Source organism: Pieris rapae, chromosome 19 (genome assembly GCF_905147795.1).
Source record: "Pieris rapae chromosome 19, ilPieRapa1.1, whole genome shotgun sequence".
NCBI lineage: Eukaryota > Metazoa > Arthropoda > Insecta > Lepidoptera > Pieridae > Pieris > Pieris rapae.
The window spans coordinates 8,924,070-8,942,614 of record NC_059527.1 but is presented as its reverse complement, the minus strand read 5'-3'; the positions used below and the strand labels follow the sequence as shown (position 1 = coordinate 8,942,614).

Here is an 18,545-nt window from a genome sequence, read left to right as displayed (position 1 = left end):
AGACCACAAATATCTTTGTTAATTAAATTCCACATCAGTTTTATAATAAGATTTAACGAATATTCATAAGAAATAAATCCTGAAAACACAACTTTAAGTTTTTGTTAAATAATTTTAACTCTATCTTGAATAAGGCATGTTCCTTTGTCGACTGGGAGCATATCAGATCAATATCAGCTTCAGAATCCTTGGCCCGAATCCCGTGACCTGATCTATACTTACAGTCACGACATCTTTTATAATACGAAGATGTGTTTTCAATACAATATTTAAAACAATATTCTATTTGGTACGTCCATAGATTTCAAAGCCTGCAAATAAGTTAATTTCTTGAAAGAAAGGTCGAGCAGCTGAGTAGTATGCAAAGCCTCAGTATTCTGGTCAGGCCTCTTATCGATCCAAAGAACACATATAAGAGGTAAGAAAGGCTGCAAGGAAATTCTCAAACAGCAGCACCTCATTTGGCAGCTGATGTTCGTTGATGTTTTTATTAAATTAAAATGATTTTTTTTAAATAGAATGTATAGGCAGAAACAAGCATAATTCGCTCTAAACATAGAAAAAAGTTTCAAGTTACTTTTTTTTTAAAACCGGGAAATAGGTAATCAAAGTGTGATGCATTACCGCAAGAATTTGTCCATATGTATATAATTTACTGAAAAAAAAATCAACCAAGTGAAAAATAAACATTGATAAAAGTAAGTCAATCCCCATCGTATAAGTACAATTATTAACGTTTTTAACACGTATTAAAGTAAAAACAGTATAATAGTCCCATTATTTATTGTACGTTCCTGGTAACACTTTATCAAAGTATTTTTAAGTAAAATATATTTATTTAGTTCTAACAACCGTCACACAACCTTTGAAAATGTGTCATTCCTCAACGTAAGAGCAATTTTGTATTCTATGGCAGAAGGTTTATTAGATACGAGGCCAGCATCACCAGAGAGATCGATACCCTGGCGTAACCCGGGCACATCCTTGGCCCGGTTAACTTGTCCGGGTGAGGCTGAGGAAACATGTAGCCTTGTAAAGTAGTAGGGTGTTTAATGCTTCGATGTGAATTCCATTGTATATCATTTACACCTTTCGTGAAATTATTGTGACTGCCGACTTCAAAAATCTTTTTGCATAGGATCAATGTCATTTAGCTGCATCTATGCAGTTGCATCAAAATCGTATTGACTTAAACCTCATTCTTGGTTTACTGGACAACGCATCGCATAGCGTCCTAATTATTTACACAACTGCTGATTAATCATTAAATATAATGACCAATGCACAGGTCTCTCTACTTAAAAAATACAAATATCACGGCTATCAAAAATTAAAGTTTAAATTGAATTCTGTTTGAAAATATGAGAAAGACAGTATACGCAGAGAAAGTTTGACCTATCATGTATATCTTAAATTTTTGACCTCGTGATTTTAACTGGGTTACGGGAGTGTTTACCTGGAGTGACCCAGGAAAATCCTTGGCCTGATTTGCGAACGCTACAAGAATACTATATTATCCATGATTAATTATTGCTTCTCATTAAATAAGAAATAAAAATGACAATGACTAGGTAAAAACGACCATAAAAAGGTACATCTAAATTAATTTAGACTTAAATTATGAGAAATCTATATATAAAAATAGCAATGGCGGTAAAGCCTGGTTTCTTGATCATTTGTCAATCTAATAGTTATTAATAAAAATTAGGGACCATATTGGTATTTTGTTGTACCTTACTATTAAGTTCAAAGTCATTCTTCTCTATAAAGTTTTGAAAGTTTGCTAGAAAATAAGCAATGTATAATTGAAATTTAAATTAATTTTCTTCAATACGATATTGTTGCCATCTATTCATGCTTGTGATTTTCAAAATTTTTAAGTTTGGGCCTGAGATTTACGTATCTGTTTTATAACCATATGTTAATAGGAAAGTGGGTGATCATCCACCTGTCACACCATCGACATTTTGGGTCTAAAGCAAGTCGGTTTCCTCGCGATGTTTTCCTTCGCCGTTCGAGTTCATCCGTCCGTTCAAATACATTACTGTTAAAGATTTATTTACAAAATTCAAAATGTCTAGTTCCATAAAACTATTACTATGGGCCTGAAACTGATTAATTAATAATATTTCTTTAAAGGCAAGTGGGTGATCAATCAGCGATGTTCAAATTTAATGACGTGTAATAAGGGATAGCTGTCTATCTTTTTTTTTTTTTTTTTTTTTTTATTGATAAAGATTGCCAACGCTCGGCACACTGATACATTTGGTAAAAACAAACACAAAATACAATTTTGAATGTGATGAGCAATTAGAGGCAAACATGACATTCATTTAGAGCACATACAAAAATCAATCGTAACAATTTTTAAACAAAACAAACATTACAAAAAAGAAACAATTACAAAAAACTAAACCAAAATTGATTTTAAAGTGTGAGGGGAGCAACTCTGGATATCCAGACCTAACTTGTTTATCAGAATGCTTAATCTGGACACCGGAGAGCTTTGACCAAAACGCGTCCTACGGAAAGGAGGGACAAATGAAATAACGGGATGCCTAGGGGATCGAGAGGGTACATGAATCTTAAATTTAGAAAGAAGGTTCGGACAATCAATCTTATTATTGAATATCTTTGCTGCAAACGATATATCAATAATTTTTCTGCGATTCTCCAATGACATCATATTAAAGTGTGCCAGCCTGGTTTCGTACGTTGGCAACTTTTTTTTCGAGATGCCACTGGAGAAAAGCAGATGCCACAGTAACCTCTTTTGTAATCTCTCGAGTCGTAGCATGTGCGTCGCATAATGCGGCCTCCATACAACTGAACCATATTCTAGAATGCTCCGCACGAGGCTATTGTATAATAGTATTTTTGATTTGATGCTACAAAATCCTTTCGTATTTCTTATGACAAAACCAAGCATTCTAGAAGCTTTCTTAACTATAAAGTCTTGGTGTTCTGAGAACGTTAGCTTATTGTCATAAATTACCCCCAAGTCACGAATCACTCTTTCCTCTCGAAGTACTACGCTACCTATATGATAGTTGTGAATTAAAATATCCCTTTTTCTTGCAAAACGAATAAAGTGACACTTTCGGACATTTAGCTCCATACCATTAGAGACACACCATGAGGTCACTTCATTCAGATCAGATTGGAGCATCGAGCAATCATCGGAGCTACTGATAACACGGCAGAACTTGAGATCATCTGCGTACATGTACTCCTTAGAATGCTTAAAACAAGTTGTTAAATCATTTACAAATATATTAAATAGTATTGGCCCTAAATGAGAGCCTTGTGGTACACCGGAGGATATTTTATGTATTGTTGAGCTAAAGCCGTTAACGACAACGAAAAATTCGCGATTACTTAAATAAGATTCAATCCATTTAAGAAAACGCGGTGATACGCCATAGCTAGACAGCTTATTTAAAAGTATAGAGTGAGGAACTCGATCGAAAGCCTTGCTGAGGTCTGTATAAATCGTATCAACTTGGAGACCACGATCCAAAGCATCACTTAGGAATTCAGTATACTCAACTAGGTTAGTTGTGGTTGATCTACGTTGCATAAACCCATGTTGTGATAAAGCAATTAACTGTTCAAAGTGTTTATAAAGATAGGGACATACTAGAGACTCAAGTATTTTAGCAAAGGAGGAAAGAATAGAAATGGGTCTATAATTAGCAACTAGCTCTTTTTCCCCCGACTTATAGATAGGTACCACTTTAGCCATTTTCCATTTGTCCGGAAAAACTCCTAAGTTAAGAGATTTATTATAAATTGTAAGTAGAGGTTCCACCAAATACTTAGCACATTTGCGTATAAAAATGGGCGGAATATCGTCTGGGCCAGCGCCCTTATACTCGTCCAAGTGTGTTAGTTTCTTAAGAAGATTTTCATAATTCAAAGCCGGCGGACACAAGTAAAGAGCACTATTATCAAGTTTAGAAAAAAAGGATTTCTGTTCCTTGTTATGCCTAAAATTAATGTTATTACTAGGAGTATATACAGTTTTAAAATGAGTGGAAAATAGTTCGCAGACTCGGTAACCGTCAGAGGCAGAAGTGTATCCATCTGACATAGCCAAGGGGTAAGAACTATTGCCGCAGCGTTTGTTTTTTACATATGACCAAAAATATTTAGGGTTTGCGTCTATTTTATTTTCTATATCGGAGATATACCGCTTATAGTAATCACTGGCCATTTTCTTGCATCTTTTACTAAGTAAAGTCAATTCTAGCCCGTCCCTTGCGTTTTTATATTTTTTATAACGTAGTCTTATTTTATTCTTCTCTTTTAAAGTTCGAATTAAATTTCGATCAAACCATGGGGGATAGCGGTTATTACTAGGTTTGCTTAAAGGAACGTAATTATTGATTATATCTCGTATCTTCAAATAAAAAACATTTACAATCAAGTTTATGTCGTCAATCCCAGCGAAAAGTTTCTCCCAATCACATTTTGTTAGCTCAATAAAGATATTGTCATAGTTAGCTTTACGGAAATTACGCTTAGTCGTGACTATGTTAAAAGGTAATTCAGGATTTCTGGCCAGGGAAATTTCAATATCCAAGGGAGGATGTAGTTTATCTATAACGCTTAAAACACCACACGAATTGCTCACCTCACACGATGGCAGATTTGTAAGTACAAGGTCTAGAATTCTGTTACAATTATTAAGGATAGAATTATGTTGCTTTAGATTATTAGTGTCTATGAAATCGACAAATGGTTGACATGAAGGAGGGACATAAAATTCACCACTAGAATTGCTCCAGCGTATATCTCTTAGATTGAAGTCACCAACAATACAATGATGTACAGAGTGTTCGAAAATTTTATTGCAATTTGTGGTGAATTTTTTTAACAAAGAATAGTTGACGGGCGGAGGAAAGTAAACTACACAGAAATCAATTTGATGAAGGCAACGTGGCGCCGGCAGTTCCACTCGAACCCAGATTTCTTCTAAATCAGATTCCCAACTAATCATTCTTTTGGATTTAAGTTTCTTTGAGATCGCAATAATGGTGCCACCTCCATCTTTTTTGTGGGAGTTTAAGGTCTCAGACCGATCCCGCCTGTAAACCACATACCGTCCATCAAACAGCTCTGAGCTATATATCGAGTCTTTTAACCATGATTCAGTTAAAATTATAATATCATAAGTGTTACAAAGTAATTGGGTGTAGAAAGAATGCGTTTTAGTCCTTAAACCTCTAGCATTTTGGTAATATATACTTAGATTAAATACACTTGTTATATTCGGTTTTTGGTAGTTACAATCGATTTTGTTTATATTGTGTGGGGTGCCCACTGTTCAACATACATATATATTTATAAAACAAGCTTAGCGTACTTATGATAAGCGACTTAATATGTCTACGCTTTTTACATGGAGGAAGTTTGATTCTGCGTTTTTTCGCATGAAAATACGGCCGTTGCGCACCCATACGTAGCTGTATTTTAGTTCCTTTGCTTTCTGCCTAGCAGCGGCATGTAATACCTTATTTTCAGGCGTTAAGTGCTCCACCACATAGACAGCAGACTTCGCAATACCACCAATGCCCAAGTGACTAGAGTTTAGTTTATTGTCCTTATTCGCTTTGTTAAACTTTATGGAAGCCGCGATAAACTCGTCGCGTAGACGCGGGCTACTAAACTTAGCTAGAATGGAGCGAGGACGATTAGATTTGCTGTCTAGTTTAGCGACTCTGGAGCAGTAGTGGATATCTTGTTCATTGACAGGGCACTCGATGACATTCCCAACTTGCTGGATAATTTTGGTTAGGTTTTCACCTCTGTGTTCCGGGACACATTGAATTTCTATATTTGCTGCGCGGGAAAGTTGGTCAAATTGGGCAAGTTTCGCAGTCAGCGTCATGTTCTCAGCTCGCAGGGATTCATTATCCCTTCTGAACTCTTGCAACATATTATTAGCCTGTGAAGCGCATTCGGACTTAATTTTTTCTAACGTGTTGGTCGTGTTATCTTATGTTTCATAATAAACGTATTTTATTTTTTTATTTGTGATCTGTTCCATTATGATATGTGGAATTGAGGCTTAAAACATTACTGCTGTATGTCAACAAAATTATTGATTTGGCCGCAGACACATAGGCGCAGCAGCAGACATATATTTTTGTTTGGAAAATATATTCTATTACAACAAATTAAAAACCTCAATTATACTCTTTTGAAATTGCAAATATTTTTAATTACAACACATGCTTTGATTATACGCCGCGGTTAAGGAAAAACTAAATACAGGCAACGTTTTCCTCACTTATCTACGCAGCATTAATTTAAATACTATCAACCCGCCCAGGCTTTCTGCAAGTGCTTGCTTTGCATATGCCATACCACACCATAGTCAAGTTGGTATTTAGTCGTTTATAAAAGCATCCTTACATTGGTTACATAAGCCATTAGTTAAGTAGAAACGTTAGGGAAATGCAATGAGGAAATCTTCTTTAAAACAGTCTAGTTAATATAGTCGTTTTTGTTTTTTATGTTTTCTTTGTGTATTTTGTATGTAATATTAATTTGGTATATTGGTGTAAGCCTAATTGGACACTTATTTTGTTTGATAAATAAAAACCTAAATTAAATCAGCTGTTAAAGTAGCCGAGTTCAAATAGTACCCACCTTTCGGGTAAAATAAAGTTATTTATAGTCAACCGTTAGTTACATTTTGTTTATATGTTAAGAGTACATTTTAAATAATATATTGACTTGTATTTTTCCTGTGTTACCTAAACATTTGTGGTTTACCTGTTTTTCATGTATTATATTCGGTTGTTTTCCAACGAGTTTTAATTTGAAATAGAACAACGTACATGACCATTAAAATTTTATGTCCATACATCTATTATCCTCACATAGAGATCAGAATACTACTAGAATGGAAATTTTTATCTTTAATTCTTGAGAATTCGTATAAATTATACCTCTGAGATGTAATGTTCGTCAATATTAATTACACCTTTTATATAAATTAAAAAAAACTTTAAAATATTCGCACGTTAATTGAAAAACTAGTTCCGTATAAGACTCTTGCCGACCGTATTATTTGACTCCGATAACACGAATAAACATTCCAAAACATGGCGTTACTCGAAGGTCAGACAAATACAGTCCCCTTTATTCATCAGACAGCAGGGCTTTGTATATTACTCACGTACATGTGTGGATAACACTATAAAAAACGTTTAGTGGATTGTATTACTTAATAAATTAACAAATATATTTACATATTTATATAATTTTGGGAATGGATCTAACGGAGAGTACAACGTCTTCGTTTTCAAGTGTTTTATTTTTTCAACGTGTTCTACCAGTGTTTTAACGAAATTATGGAAATAAAAAGGACGCTAAATATTTGACAGGCTCCTACAAAAGCAGATCGAAATAGCTATGCAATACTTAATTGGCATGCGTTGAACCTTACCAAGGAAAAGCGTGATGACCTCAGGGAAACAGTACAGATTGGCTCATGAATTATTGAAGAGCCTCCGTAACGTTCAGTAATTTCAATTTAAAGCCCTGAAGCTCCCAGAGGTGGCTTAGGCTTTGGGTTAGGCATACTAAGTATTCAAGACTATATGGCCTATATTATTACTATTGTACTAAGTGTTCATCTGAATTTTCTTAAATAATTGAAGTTATATTATCGTTTGGGACATATCAATGTGATTGATACATCGAGGTTCCATTGACCCAATTTCCGATATCTCCAAAGCCTCACCAAACAATCAAACATTCATACACAAAATACACGTGCAAAATGCCCTTGGAACAACAAATATAGAAACATGAGAATTAGATAACGAGTGATGTAACGTCAGACTTGTTGAATATTAACTTATGGTAATGTCTGTAATGAGGAGGAAACTGCTATCGTTGCATACATTTGTGGCGATTTGAGGGTTTTTTCAAGACTACGTGGTCGCAGGGCTACGTTACTGTAAATTTCTGGTAAACAAGAACAAGTGTTTTTTTAATTGAAATAGAAATTCATTTTCGTCAATACGAGTATATTGTTACAATCTGTTGAAGCTTGTGATTTACAACCTTTTTACATCTGGTCCTCAGATTTCAGTATCTTTTAAATGATCATTTGTCAATCTAATATACAAGTAGGTCAGCCTCTTGTGCTTGACACACGCGGTAAACATTTTAAGTCTGTCTAAGGCAAGTCGATTTCCTCGCGATGTTTTGCTTTAGATACTGTTCGAGCCAATGTTAAATCTGCACAAAGAAAGTCCATTAGTGCACAGCCGGCGCAATCTGTTACATGTGACGTTTATTCTACCAATCAAAGCTCCCAAAATAACAATGGCACTATTGGTTTCCTACTTACTTACTTTTAGTTTCTAGCTAATTCTAATCTTCGGTTCTTATTAGAGTTTTATTGAGTTCATTAGCCCTTCTAACATGATTGATTATAACTAATCGATAATTCGAACCTACTAGTTTTGACATTGATTTTTTTTATATAATAGGGGGGCAAACGAGCCTCCGCGACGCCCAAAAAAGGCAGTCATCGCTGGCCATAGACACCCATTTTTATTGGATAAAAGTTTCGACACTATCTATTCAATATCATGTCCGATGCATATTTGCGTGATTTATCAGTGCAATGCAAACATCCGGCTGAGACTTGGGGCAATAAACAGCCGGGTTCGGCTGATACGCGAATGGAAAGTTTCTTGGGCGATAGCTTATCAAGCACGCAGCTCGACCGTGGTGACGCGACGCAACTGTCGCTATATGGCTTGACAGACGTAATAAAATACATATTATTTACCTACTTGCTACAAAGCAACGGTGTCAATCAAGATTAAGTAAATTTATTAGATAGAGGTCGATGGCTCGTAAAATAATATAAATTATATATATATAAAAAAAAGCAATTTTGCTAAATAAATTATAACTTCTATAGCCAAAGATACATAACATATACAAAAACGTTCAAACATTTACGAAAGGATGAAAAAAAATATGTATATGTATGTAGTACTAAATATATACCTAATTCGGTATGTGTATGTAGCGCGTGCTCATGACGCAGGGGATTTAGGGCTATGTATAATCATAATACTTTATACCTTTTAAGCATATTCTGTGATACCAAGTCAAGGCTTAAACAGAGGTCGTTGTATTTTTTGAGTCTTGCTAAACCTGAGCTATCCTATCAATTAGAAAGATCGGCTGCCAGGAGAATTTGGTACAAGTATGCAATATATATTAAAGATAAAACTAATTGATATAAGATAATCTAATAATATCCAGCACAAAAAACCATTACCACCAGTCAATATCTCACATCTGCATTGGTAAATCAATTGATAAGTGGTAACAGTTGATAACAGTTATCAGATGAGGACCGTGACAGCTTTATATAAATTTAAGCGCATTACGCAATCACCCAGTAAAATACCAAGTAGTTTTCATGAAGCTCCGTCTGGTTATCGCGTGTCGAAAGGTCAAATATCGTCGCTTACGTGGCAACTACATTAATATAAAACAAAACGCTGCAACAGAATTACAATCAACACATGATACACTAATTGGATCATTCAACACTAAAATATAATGAATTGTATATACAAGAACTTTAAGCGCATAATCGCCGGGCTACTAGTAAAGTGATAACAGTTTTATTATTAGTAGGTAATAACGTTTATTTACAGTTTGTAGTACGCAATAGTACTTATCGTTTAATTTATTACGTCTTAAATTAATTCTTTGTCATATTAGACCAAGAATGGATCCTTTAAAATTGTCTTGAATTTTCTTAAGTAAAAAATCTCTAAAAAGTATGATCGTAATAATTGGGCGAAGAATAACATGCGAAGTTTCGCATAAAGGTCTCGATGAAAATTCATTAAATGATTAAACAGTAATACATTAAAATATTTACAAAGACTTCATTCAGTATAGTAACTGACATAAAGCAGTTGACGGTTCACTCAACGGACAGTTAAAAACGTCTGTCTACGCAAATGAATTATTTCAATACTTTGTCTGCTGAGTGCTCTTTTCGAGAGGTATATCAAGTCATTGATAAACAATGCTTCAAAACGCCGAAACATAATAAGATTCTAGCTTCTAGATAACATGTGTATCAACTAAAAATATCTATCCCGATAAGATAATCCCTAAATGCGTCAATCGTCGAGTTATCTGATTGTCTTGACGGCATAGAACTTAATTTAGAACGTTTGTTATCATTATCATGACTCCGTACAATGGATGAGCGATTTTAGTATTATTTTTGATAATGCATTTAAATATAGTTTCTAACGTGATTGAGAGAACCTTGAAAATTGATTCCATTCCGAGTGGCTCATTGCGTAGAGATTTGGGTGTTTCATCATCTTCTACCTCATTTTCCATATTGGTATTACTACCTACATCTGAATCCATATCTTGTTTACAACATTTGGATGCTTTTAATCTACATTTATCATTTGTTACCAATCACTGCCGCAATGCCTTGCACACTATAATATGACCCGCATTTTTAACTTAAGGTTGGCTATTTCTCTATTATTGCCATGGTATTGAATTCTTATGTTATAAACAAATTTAATTGTTTGTCGTGTCATTTATTTAATTTATATTTACCACATTGTATTCTATTAAAAAATATTAATTGGTCAGAGTTTGAAATAAGTACTTGCTGCCGAAAACATATATCCCAAATTAGTCGATGTTAAATGTAATTGAAACAAAATGTTATTAATAAATAATTCCAGAAAATAAAAATATACTTAATTTAATCTTTTTGACAATAGCAAAAACCGTTTTGAGATACAATACTTGCATTTCTTGCACTCACCTTATCTATCTAGTGGTTGCCTGAAAGAGATGGTTCGATAGAAATAAGGCCGCCAGTTGTCCTCTTTTTTAATTTAATTATTTTATCTGTGCTCCAACGAAGTGTAAATAAGAATATAATAAATATGTAACAGTATCTTAGTTTATTTCGTCGTTAATTACGTCAAGCGACGGCGGTTATATTTAGCGTGCTGTTGAATGAAGAGAGGAGATTCGCATTGATTGTAGCGTCCCAAATAAAACTCGAGTTACACACGGCATGCATCAGTTCAAGATGGCGGCGTGACGTCACTGTGCGTTTCCTTTCGCCGTCTTCACCTTGACATTTAGATTTGATTGTACGTGTCGCGGCTTCATCAACAAAGCACGATGCATGATTACAACTCGTCTTACGAAAAGCCTTAGGATTGTTCTACCACGAAATACAGAGAGTTTTCCGTGAACAAGAATAGTTGACTACATATTGAGGAATTTCTTTAGTTTGCAAGTCTATATAAGTTTTATATTTATTTAAACTCCTCTAACCAAAGTCAAAATCATTTATTCATATACACAATGTACACTTTTGAACGTCAAAAAAAGAAATTGTATATTTCTTACGTTTAATATCCTTTTTAGTAAATGAAGGTAGTTTTAAATTAAGGCTAGATCGTAATGTTAAATTGTTTCTTTGAGAAGAGACTATTTGTTTTAAGCAATACTGATACATAAGCATTCCTTAGTACTTAGATATTAAATTGCTTTTCGCCCCTTATAAAAGTAAATAATGTATCAAACTGCTGAGTTTTTTTGTCTGTACAAGTGTACTAAAACTAAATCACTAAACACGCTATTCATGATACAGTTTCTCACGTATTGCGTGAGGTGATTGTTTCAAATGTTCCCGGGGCCATTGTGCGCAGCCGCCGAACCGGAAAACGTTGCCAATTAACGACCGAAACGAAACTAATCATTTTCTTAGACAAAAGAATTACATGCTATCAGAGAAGTAAGTCAAGCTCACCTTATATATCAAAAATATTAATTTTGTTTTACAGAAAAAAGTATTCATGCCCCTATTATTATTATACACAAATTTAAAAATTTGTGTAAAAAGGTATGAAATATCTCGGCTGATGCCTAGTTTGAAATTGTATGTATCACATTGTCTAAGGTTCGATTTTCGGCGAATAAAAGATTTATTTGTTTGAGAATCTCTGATTGTTGATCACGTGATAGTCATTGATTGAAAACAGTAGGTAATTAAACCTGATAATTTTTTTTAATATCTCCTTTTTGCATAAATGGTTTTATATGACAACGTTTTATAACTTATTAGATTGGCTAACATCTGCCCCGTAAGCCCAATAATGGCACTTCAGATATTTTGCCACGATGTCTGCAAAAAGCGGTATTGTTTCTGTCCGTGTGAACGTTCTCACACACTTAACACATCACTTTCTCAACGTTTTTGTGAAGCAAGCGGCCGAGGAGCTTGACTTAAGAGCGCCCAACCCGACTATCTTTTCATACAAAGGCTCTTACGTGATTATGGCGTTGTAACAGATTTTTCTTTGAAAGTTTGGACTAATAGGCATCTTTTGCACTATATCTAGGTTTCTATCAAAGCGCAAAATTAAAATTTTAATAAACAAATTCAGTACAAACCTACAAAAATCAGCTTTTTGCACCAATTTTATGTGAAGTTTGGGCGTTTATAACGTACTCAATAATTGAAGCCTGAAAAAAATATTTGCATAGAAACCTTGCAAATGTAGTGGAGTTTCTAAATGTAAAACTTTTTTTTTATAATTCTGTAAGGCTTACGAAAAAATACGTATTTCTTGGAACAAGTTTTATGAAATTTCCGCACACTACAATGTTTTTCAATGTTATCGCGTTCTCACTTGCTTTTTAGCCATGTGCGGGAAGTAAGCGGGCGGGAGGGGTGAGACGCGGGAGTTGAATGGCGTACGGCACTGGCAGCTCGGCTCGCGGAATTTTTAGTAGGTATTGAATTTGTTGACTGCGCGTACGTGTGTGTTTAACCTACTACGACGATATTTTTTTCATACTGGACACTGATTTTACTCGCGAAAGGATTATTGATTTATAATTTGAAACGAACCTGGCACTAGTTAATACGGACACCGATTTTGTTTGAATAAGGAATTTGAAGGAGAGTGATTTTATTACTCGTTTCATTATCGTTTTGCAAAATGGGTAAGTAGACTATAAGTAAGTAAGGTAAAGTAAGTGAACTTTTTCACATAATTATATAAGAGCTAAAATAGATAGTTAAGTATACCAACTTCAAAAAATTCAAAAATTCTTGCAGAGGTGACAAACATATTTTTATTTATTATAAATCAACATTATTTCAAATCATTTTAAAATAAAAAATATGGCTTTAAAAAAAGTCAGTAATTTTTTTTGTTCAAACCAAACTACTTCTGACAGTATTTCAGTCGAAAACAAATGACTTGCTTAGCAAAATTTCAAAGGAAATCAAAATTGAACACCTGACACCAAGCAAGCAAACAAGTGTTTACGTGAGTCATAAATTTATAATCGTATACTCCTAAAATGTTTTCTAAGAAATAATAGTGTACTCACTTTGTCGGCAAGTTCTTAAAGTCGGTAACTTATTTTTGTTCGAACAATAGAGGTACCTAATAAATTCCAAATGATCAAGTTGTGCCGGATCCAGGGTTTAGACGAAAATAATTCCTGCCATTGCGACAGTGTTTCACTATTGTGTAGGTACCTGTTTCATTGTTAGTTGTATTCCATTTCAATGTTATAAAGAGTACCTATCTACTTCAGAAATTATTTTTGAAAAATTGACAACGTGATGACAAATATCTTTGAGTGAGCGAATGTAGCTACAGGTACAAGATGTTGCCATGGGATGTTAACTAAGTAGGTATGAAAAGGATAAAACATATAGTGTTGCCATATAAATGTTACGAGTAATAATTATCTTCCGTCTGTATAAAAATAAATTATTATTATTGTATCGTCTTGTATGAATTTGCTGTGAGACAGATACATTTTTCAATCAACAACAGATCGATGTTATATATTATGTATGTATACCTAGGTACCGAACTTTACAGATAACACTCAGCCAGACTACCGAAAAGGTAATAAAAAGCGTTTACGTCTTTCGGCAAGAAGGAAAAAAAGGACTGGACCCACAAAACAAGTGAAGAATTATGCGTAAGATTTTATTTCTTATTCTAAGTAGGTACCTACTACATAAGTCTTTTCCATTTATGATTGCTGCAAACAGGACGCAGGATGATTTAGGTACATAAAACCTATGTTAGTTTTAGCACAGTAAAAACATGTTACAGTATTATATCGTCTCATTAAACGGTCGAAATGAAAAAGGGTGAAGAACTCATCATTTTTAGTGACTTTTATCATAATTGAACATTGGATATACATGAAATAGGCACTATTGAGTACATTTTAACCAGTTATTTGATTATGTTAGAACAGTTTATTTTTTTACGATTTCAAGGTTGAATACCGCATATAACCGTAGTAACAAACGGATCTTGGGGTAAACGAAGTCACGGGACAAATTTCAATTCCTTGTTGGGTGTTGGTTGCATCATAGGGTTTAGGACTAAAAAAATATTATTCATTGGCGTCAGGAACTCTTATTGTTGCATTTGTGCTGTAGCTGCAAAGTGGAAAACTGAAGTTCCCTTCCCAGTTCTGCTCACAAATGTTATAAAAATTGGTTTGGCCCTTCAACTCAAATAGAAACTGATGCGATCGTAGAGGGATTCAAAATTAGTGTTAGTATGACTTAAATATACAAAATTGATTGGAGATGGTGATAGCAGCGTGTGTAATGCGTTGAGAGATACAATGCCCTATGGACCAAATGTCTATGTAAGAAAAATTAAATGCTCCAATCACTTGATGAGGAATTACTCAAATAAGTTGAGGAAAATTGTAAAAAAGACCGAAAACAGGAACGGACCAGTATCTGTCACACAGCACACTAAGCAAAACACTGAGTGACCGTATTAGACGCAGCTACATAAAGCAGTCACTGGAGCTATAGAACGTTCTGCAAATCTGGACTTACCCAAAGAAGAAAAAATAAAAGCTTGAAGGAAGACCTACTGAACGGTCCATGTCACGTTTTTGGTTTTCATAATTCATGCAAGGATTATTTTTGCAAAAATGAAAATAAAGTTGAAATAAATTTAGTTCCTCAACTGAAAGCGTGTGGCATATGGGCTGATATTTATGAAAATTTAGGATGGTTGACACAAAATGCCGAAAGTCTCCTTTTAAATGAAACGAATAACCCTGCAGAACATTTAAACTCGATAATAGCTAAATTTCTTGGTGGGAAGCGAGTAAACTTCTCCCTTCGAGGAATTTATGAAAAAAGTGGTTACGCAGCAGTATCCGAATACAACACCAAAGACTACAATCTAGTGCAAAAGATACAGAAAAATATTAGTAGTGACGGCAACATTAAAAATAGTTATACTAAAAAATATGTGGCAAAAAAGCAAAAATTACAAACATAATATCTCCGAGGCTAATGAGACGTAGGTTTTTATGAACCTGCATTATTTTAGAGAAATGTGCAAAACTATAGCTAGTAACTGTGCGCGCGTAGCGAGGCACGTGCGCGATACGAGATTGTGTTTATGAATCGCTCGCTACCGCCCGAGCGCCCCCGAATGCTCAGCCGCTTTCTCTGTCTTTTCGCTTTACCTCTTGTTCTGACATTGCGCTGGATGAAACAACAAGCTTTTTGGCCATGCTCGCGTTGAAGTTCGTCGGATGAGGAAGGGCCATCTTAAGTCAATTTCTTGAGACATTATCATAATAGCAGCGAATGTATTGCGATTTTCCTGCTCTACCTCGGAATGCTCCTATTTTACCATGCATCCTGCTGATAGACGATCTTTGATTATCGGAGACAAATCTTTGCTTTAATTTATATTATTATTATCTATTACTTTAAATGTCATGTGGAACATGGTGTAATGGTTGCAGCTCCTTACAATCGTTGTGTAAAACAAAACAAATACTTGGCGATTAAAAACAGCGGAGAGTTTATTGCCAGTTCTTCTCTACCGTTCTACGCACTTGATTTGAGAACTGGTAGTAAACGTTAAATTAGAAGCATTCAATGTATATTTCTTTTTTGACGTTGATAAGTGTGTATTGTGTTGCCTACATGAATAAATGATATTTGACTTTGACTTTGTGTACTCCACATTCACAACAATACAAAAACTAAATCGATAAGGATTCGTCAAATTTCAAAATTCCAGTAGTACTTCTAATTTATGCTCCTTAAAACAAGAAGACCAGATTTTTTTAAATATAGCTAACCACATATCACTAGCGCTATCCATACAAGCGAAAATATACATACATACACTTCCCTGTTGACTTCTGTCTGTCACGGCTAGGATAATGTTCAGTACTTGGGAAATTGATATATAGAAGTGATAAACAGAATGAAATTAGCGTTAAACATCGTTGAATTCTGCTTTTACAACTAAACGACAAAAATAAAGGATACAATTATTCTTCTGCTCAAAAAAGTAACGTTATTTATATTATATTCTAAAATTAAGAAATGATTGCCGCTTTTTTATACATATTAAAGCAATCACAATGCCAAAAAATAGTAAAAGTATTCGATTCCAAATCTGAACTACGAGTGTTTAGCCTTGATTTACTATTTGAGTCGATAAAACAGGCTGCAAAAATGTAAAATTAAAATCGTTTCAAAAACTCTTTGTGGCGAGGAAATGGTTATTCGGATGTAAAATAAACAGCTACAGAAGTAGTGACGTGCGCGTGGTGTGGTCAGAAACCTTATTCGAAAGAAGAAAATGTTAGAACACCGGAGAATCGACTCCCATTTCTTCGCTACACCTAATATCAGCATGTCGTTCAGCGATAGTCAATCATTTTGGTTATTAGGTTTCGGTCAGAAAAAATAATCACAGAAGATAAAGCATTTTTTGAAGTGAAAACTTCTTTAGCGGCGTTGTACACTTTTTAGGAATGGGTAAAAAATGTAAACCCGCGTCAGAACACGTGACTTGATCGAAAATTCGTAAGACGGATGGATGTTGGATAGTATACAGTCATGCAGTGTACGATAACGCAATAAATAAGTATTGTATTCTATCACATAAATGATAGTATTTTTATACAGATAATTAAAACAATTCGTGCAAAATTCCCTAACCATTCCAAAATATAAAAAATTCACAACGTTAATATTCAAGTTTTCACTTTGCCGGCACTCCCTCAGTGCAACCCGTTGTATTTTTTAAATAATTCGTTCGTAATAATAGAATGGAATACAAGAAATTCGGTGTATTTTTGACGAGATCGTAAAGACTACGCCTACTGTTTAAAATTTATGCTCTCTTAAAGAAATATATCCCAAAATTTGCATCCTTATCAATTATAATTGTAGATTTTGTCCATATATAACGAATAATTAAAATTTATTAATTAAAAATATTTGTTAGGATATCTGTGAGCTTTTCAAATTGTGAGTCAAATAAGTATAAATAGTTAAATGCTATATAAGCCTACTATTAAAATCATTAACTTAGTAAAAATCTACAAGGTATAAAAATAATTTACGAAAGACTGAAGCCTCGTGTTATTGCGACTTTAAAACTCCAAAAATAATCACCACGTGACCGCCACTAAGCCATACAAAAACAACAATACAGAACAAGGCGACCTTCAAGCTACCAGATACGGCCAGTCGTTTGGCAACGCGAAATTTCAACCTGACGTCACAAGCGAATATTAAAATGCGCTTAATTACCCATTGTTTTACTTAGATTCACACATTCGAAATACCAGTCGTAATTGCTACGAGACGTAAATGTATTGTTTTGGGTTTTCAAGTTTATTTTGGAAGTTAAGGTTTTTTCGTAAAATTTGTTTTAAATTGATGTTTTTCATAAAAACCATTGGTTACAAAAACCTGTTGAATTATTAATTAGAAAAATACGAGTTATAATATAAAACAAGAAATGTATTCCGCCAAACATGGGTCAAAGTCTTATCTTTATCGAAAAATTAATATTCATGTAGAAAAAATGTAGGTACAAACTATATGTTCTATATGAACTAATCAGAAATAAAAAGTAATCGCGCTCCTAATATGTATAACATTTTTTAAATATACAAACACAACGAGGATTTTGGAAAACCCAACATGTGTTAACTTAGATGTTTTTATCCTTATATGATTTCCTGTGCATTACTATAATATACAAACACCAATGTATAATATTTAGTTACTTTAAAATACCTGTTAAACAGACAAAACCAAATCGGTCTAATCACTGCTAACATGACCAGCACAGCGCAGCTACAACTACAGAAAGAGGCAAATCTAAAACTTATAAGAATTATATTAAGGCTTGAACAGTGTTCAAATCGGTCAACTAGGGCTAGTTTAAATTAAATTGTTGGAAGAACTGTTGCTCATATGTATTTGAAAAAAATATATATTGTGGCTTGAAGCCTACTGTATCGATTAATAAAACCAAAAAAGATAAAAGCTATACCTATTTCCCAAAAAAAATTACAATCTAACCACACATTAGACATAAATTACAAATTCGCTCCAAAACGGTTAATGCGATTTATTTTAATTTTACACGTATTATAAGATATAGCAT

At 34.0% G+C, this 18,545-nt stretch overlaps 2 protein-coding genes across 11 annotated transcripts in view; one reads left to right on the top strand and one right to left on the bottom strand.

Moving 5' to 3' along the window:
• The window catches only part of LOC110991916, an 82,426-nt gene that overhangs the window by 20,219 nt on the left and 43,662 nt on the right, over positions 1-18,545 (bottom strand). The gene's annotated exons all lie outside the window — the stretch shown is intronic.
• LOC110991901 (peroxynitrite isomerase THAP4) overlaps positions 1-18,545 on the top strand; it is a 44,096-nt gene that overhangs the window by 13,261 nt on the left and 12,290 nt on the right. Inside the window, exons 1-2 of one of the 10 annotated variants that reach the window (XM_022257478.2) lie at positions 12,800-13,056; positions 13,953-14,055. The exons of 8 other annotated variants lie outside the window; for them this stretch is intronic. In XM_022257478.2, coding sequence (XP_022113170.2) covers positions 13,053-13,056; positions 13,953-14,055 — 107 coding nt within the window. In that variant the 5' untranslated portion in view covers positions 12,800-13,052. Of the gene's footprint in view, positions 1-12,799; positions 13,057-13,273; positions 13,386-13,952; positions 14,056-18,545 lie in introns of those variants that run through there. One more of the 10 variants, XM_045632352.1, reaches the window with a different exon arrangement.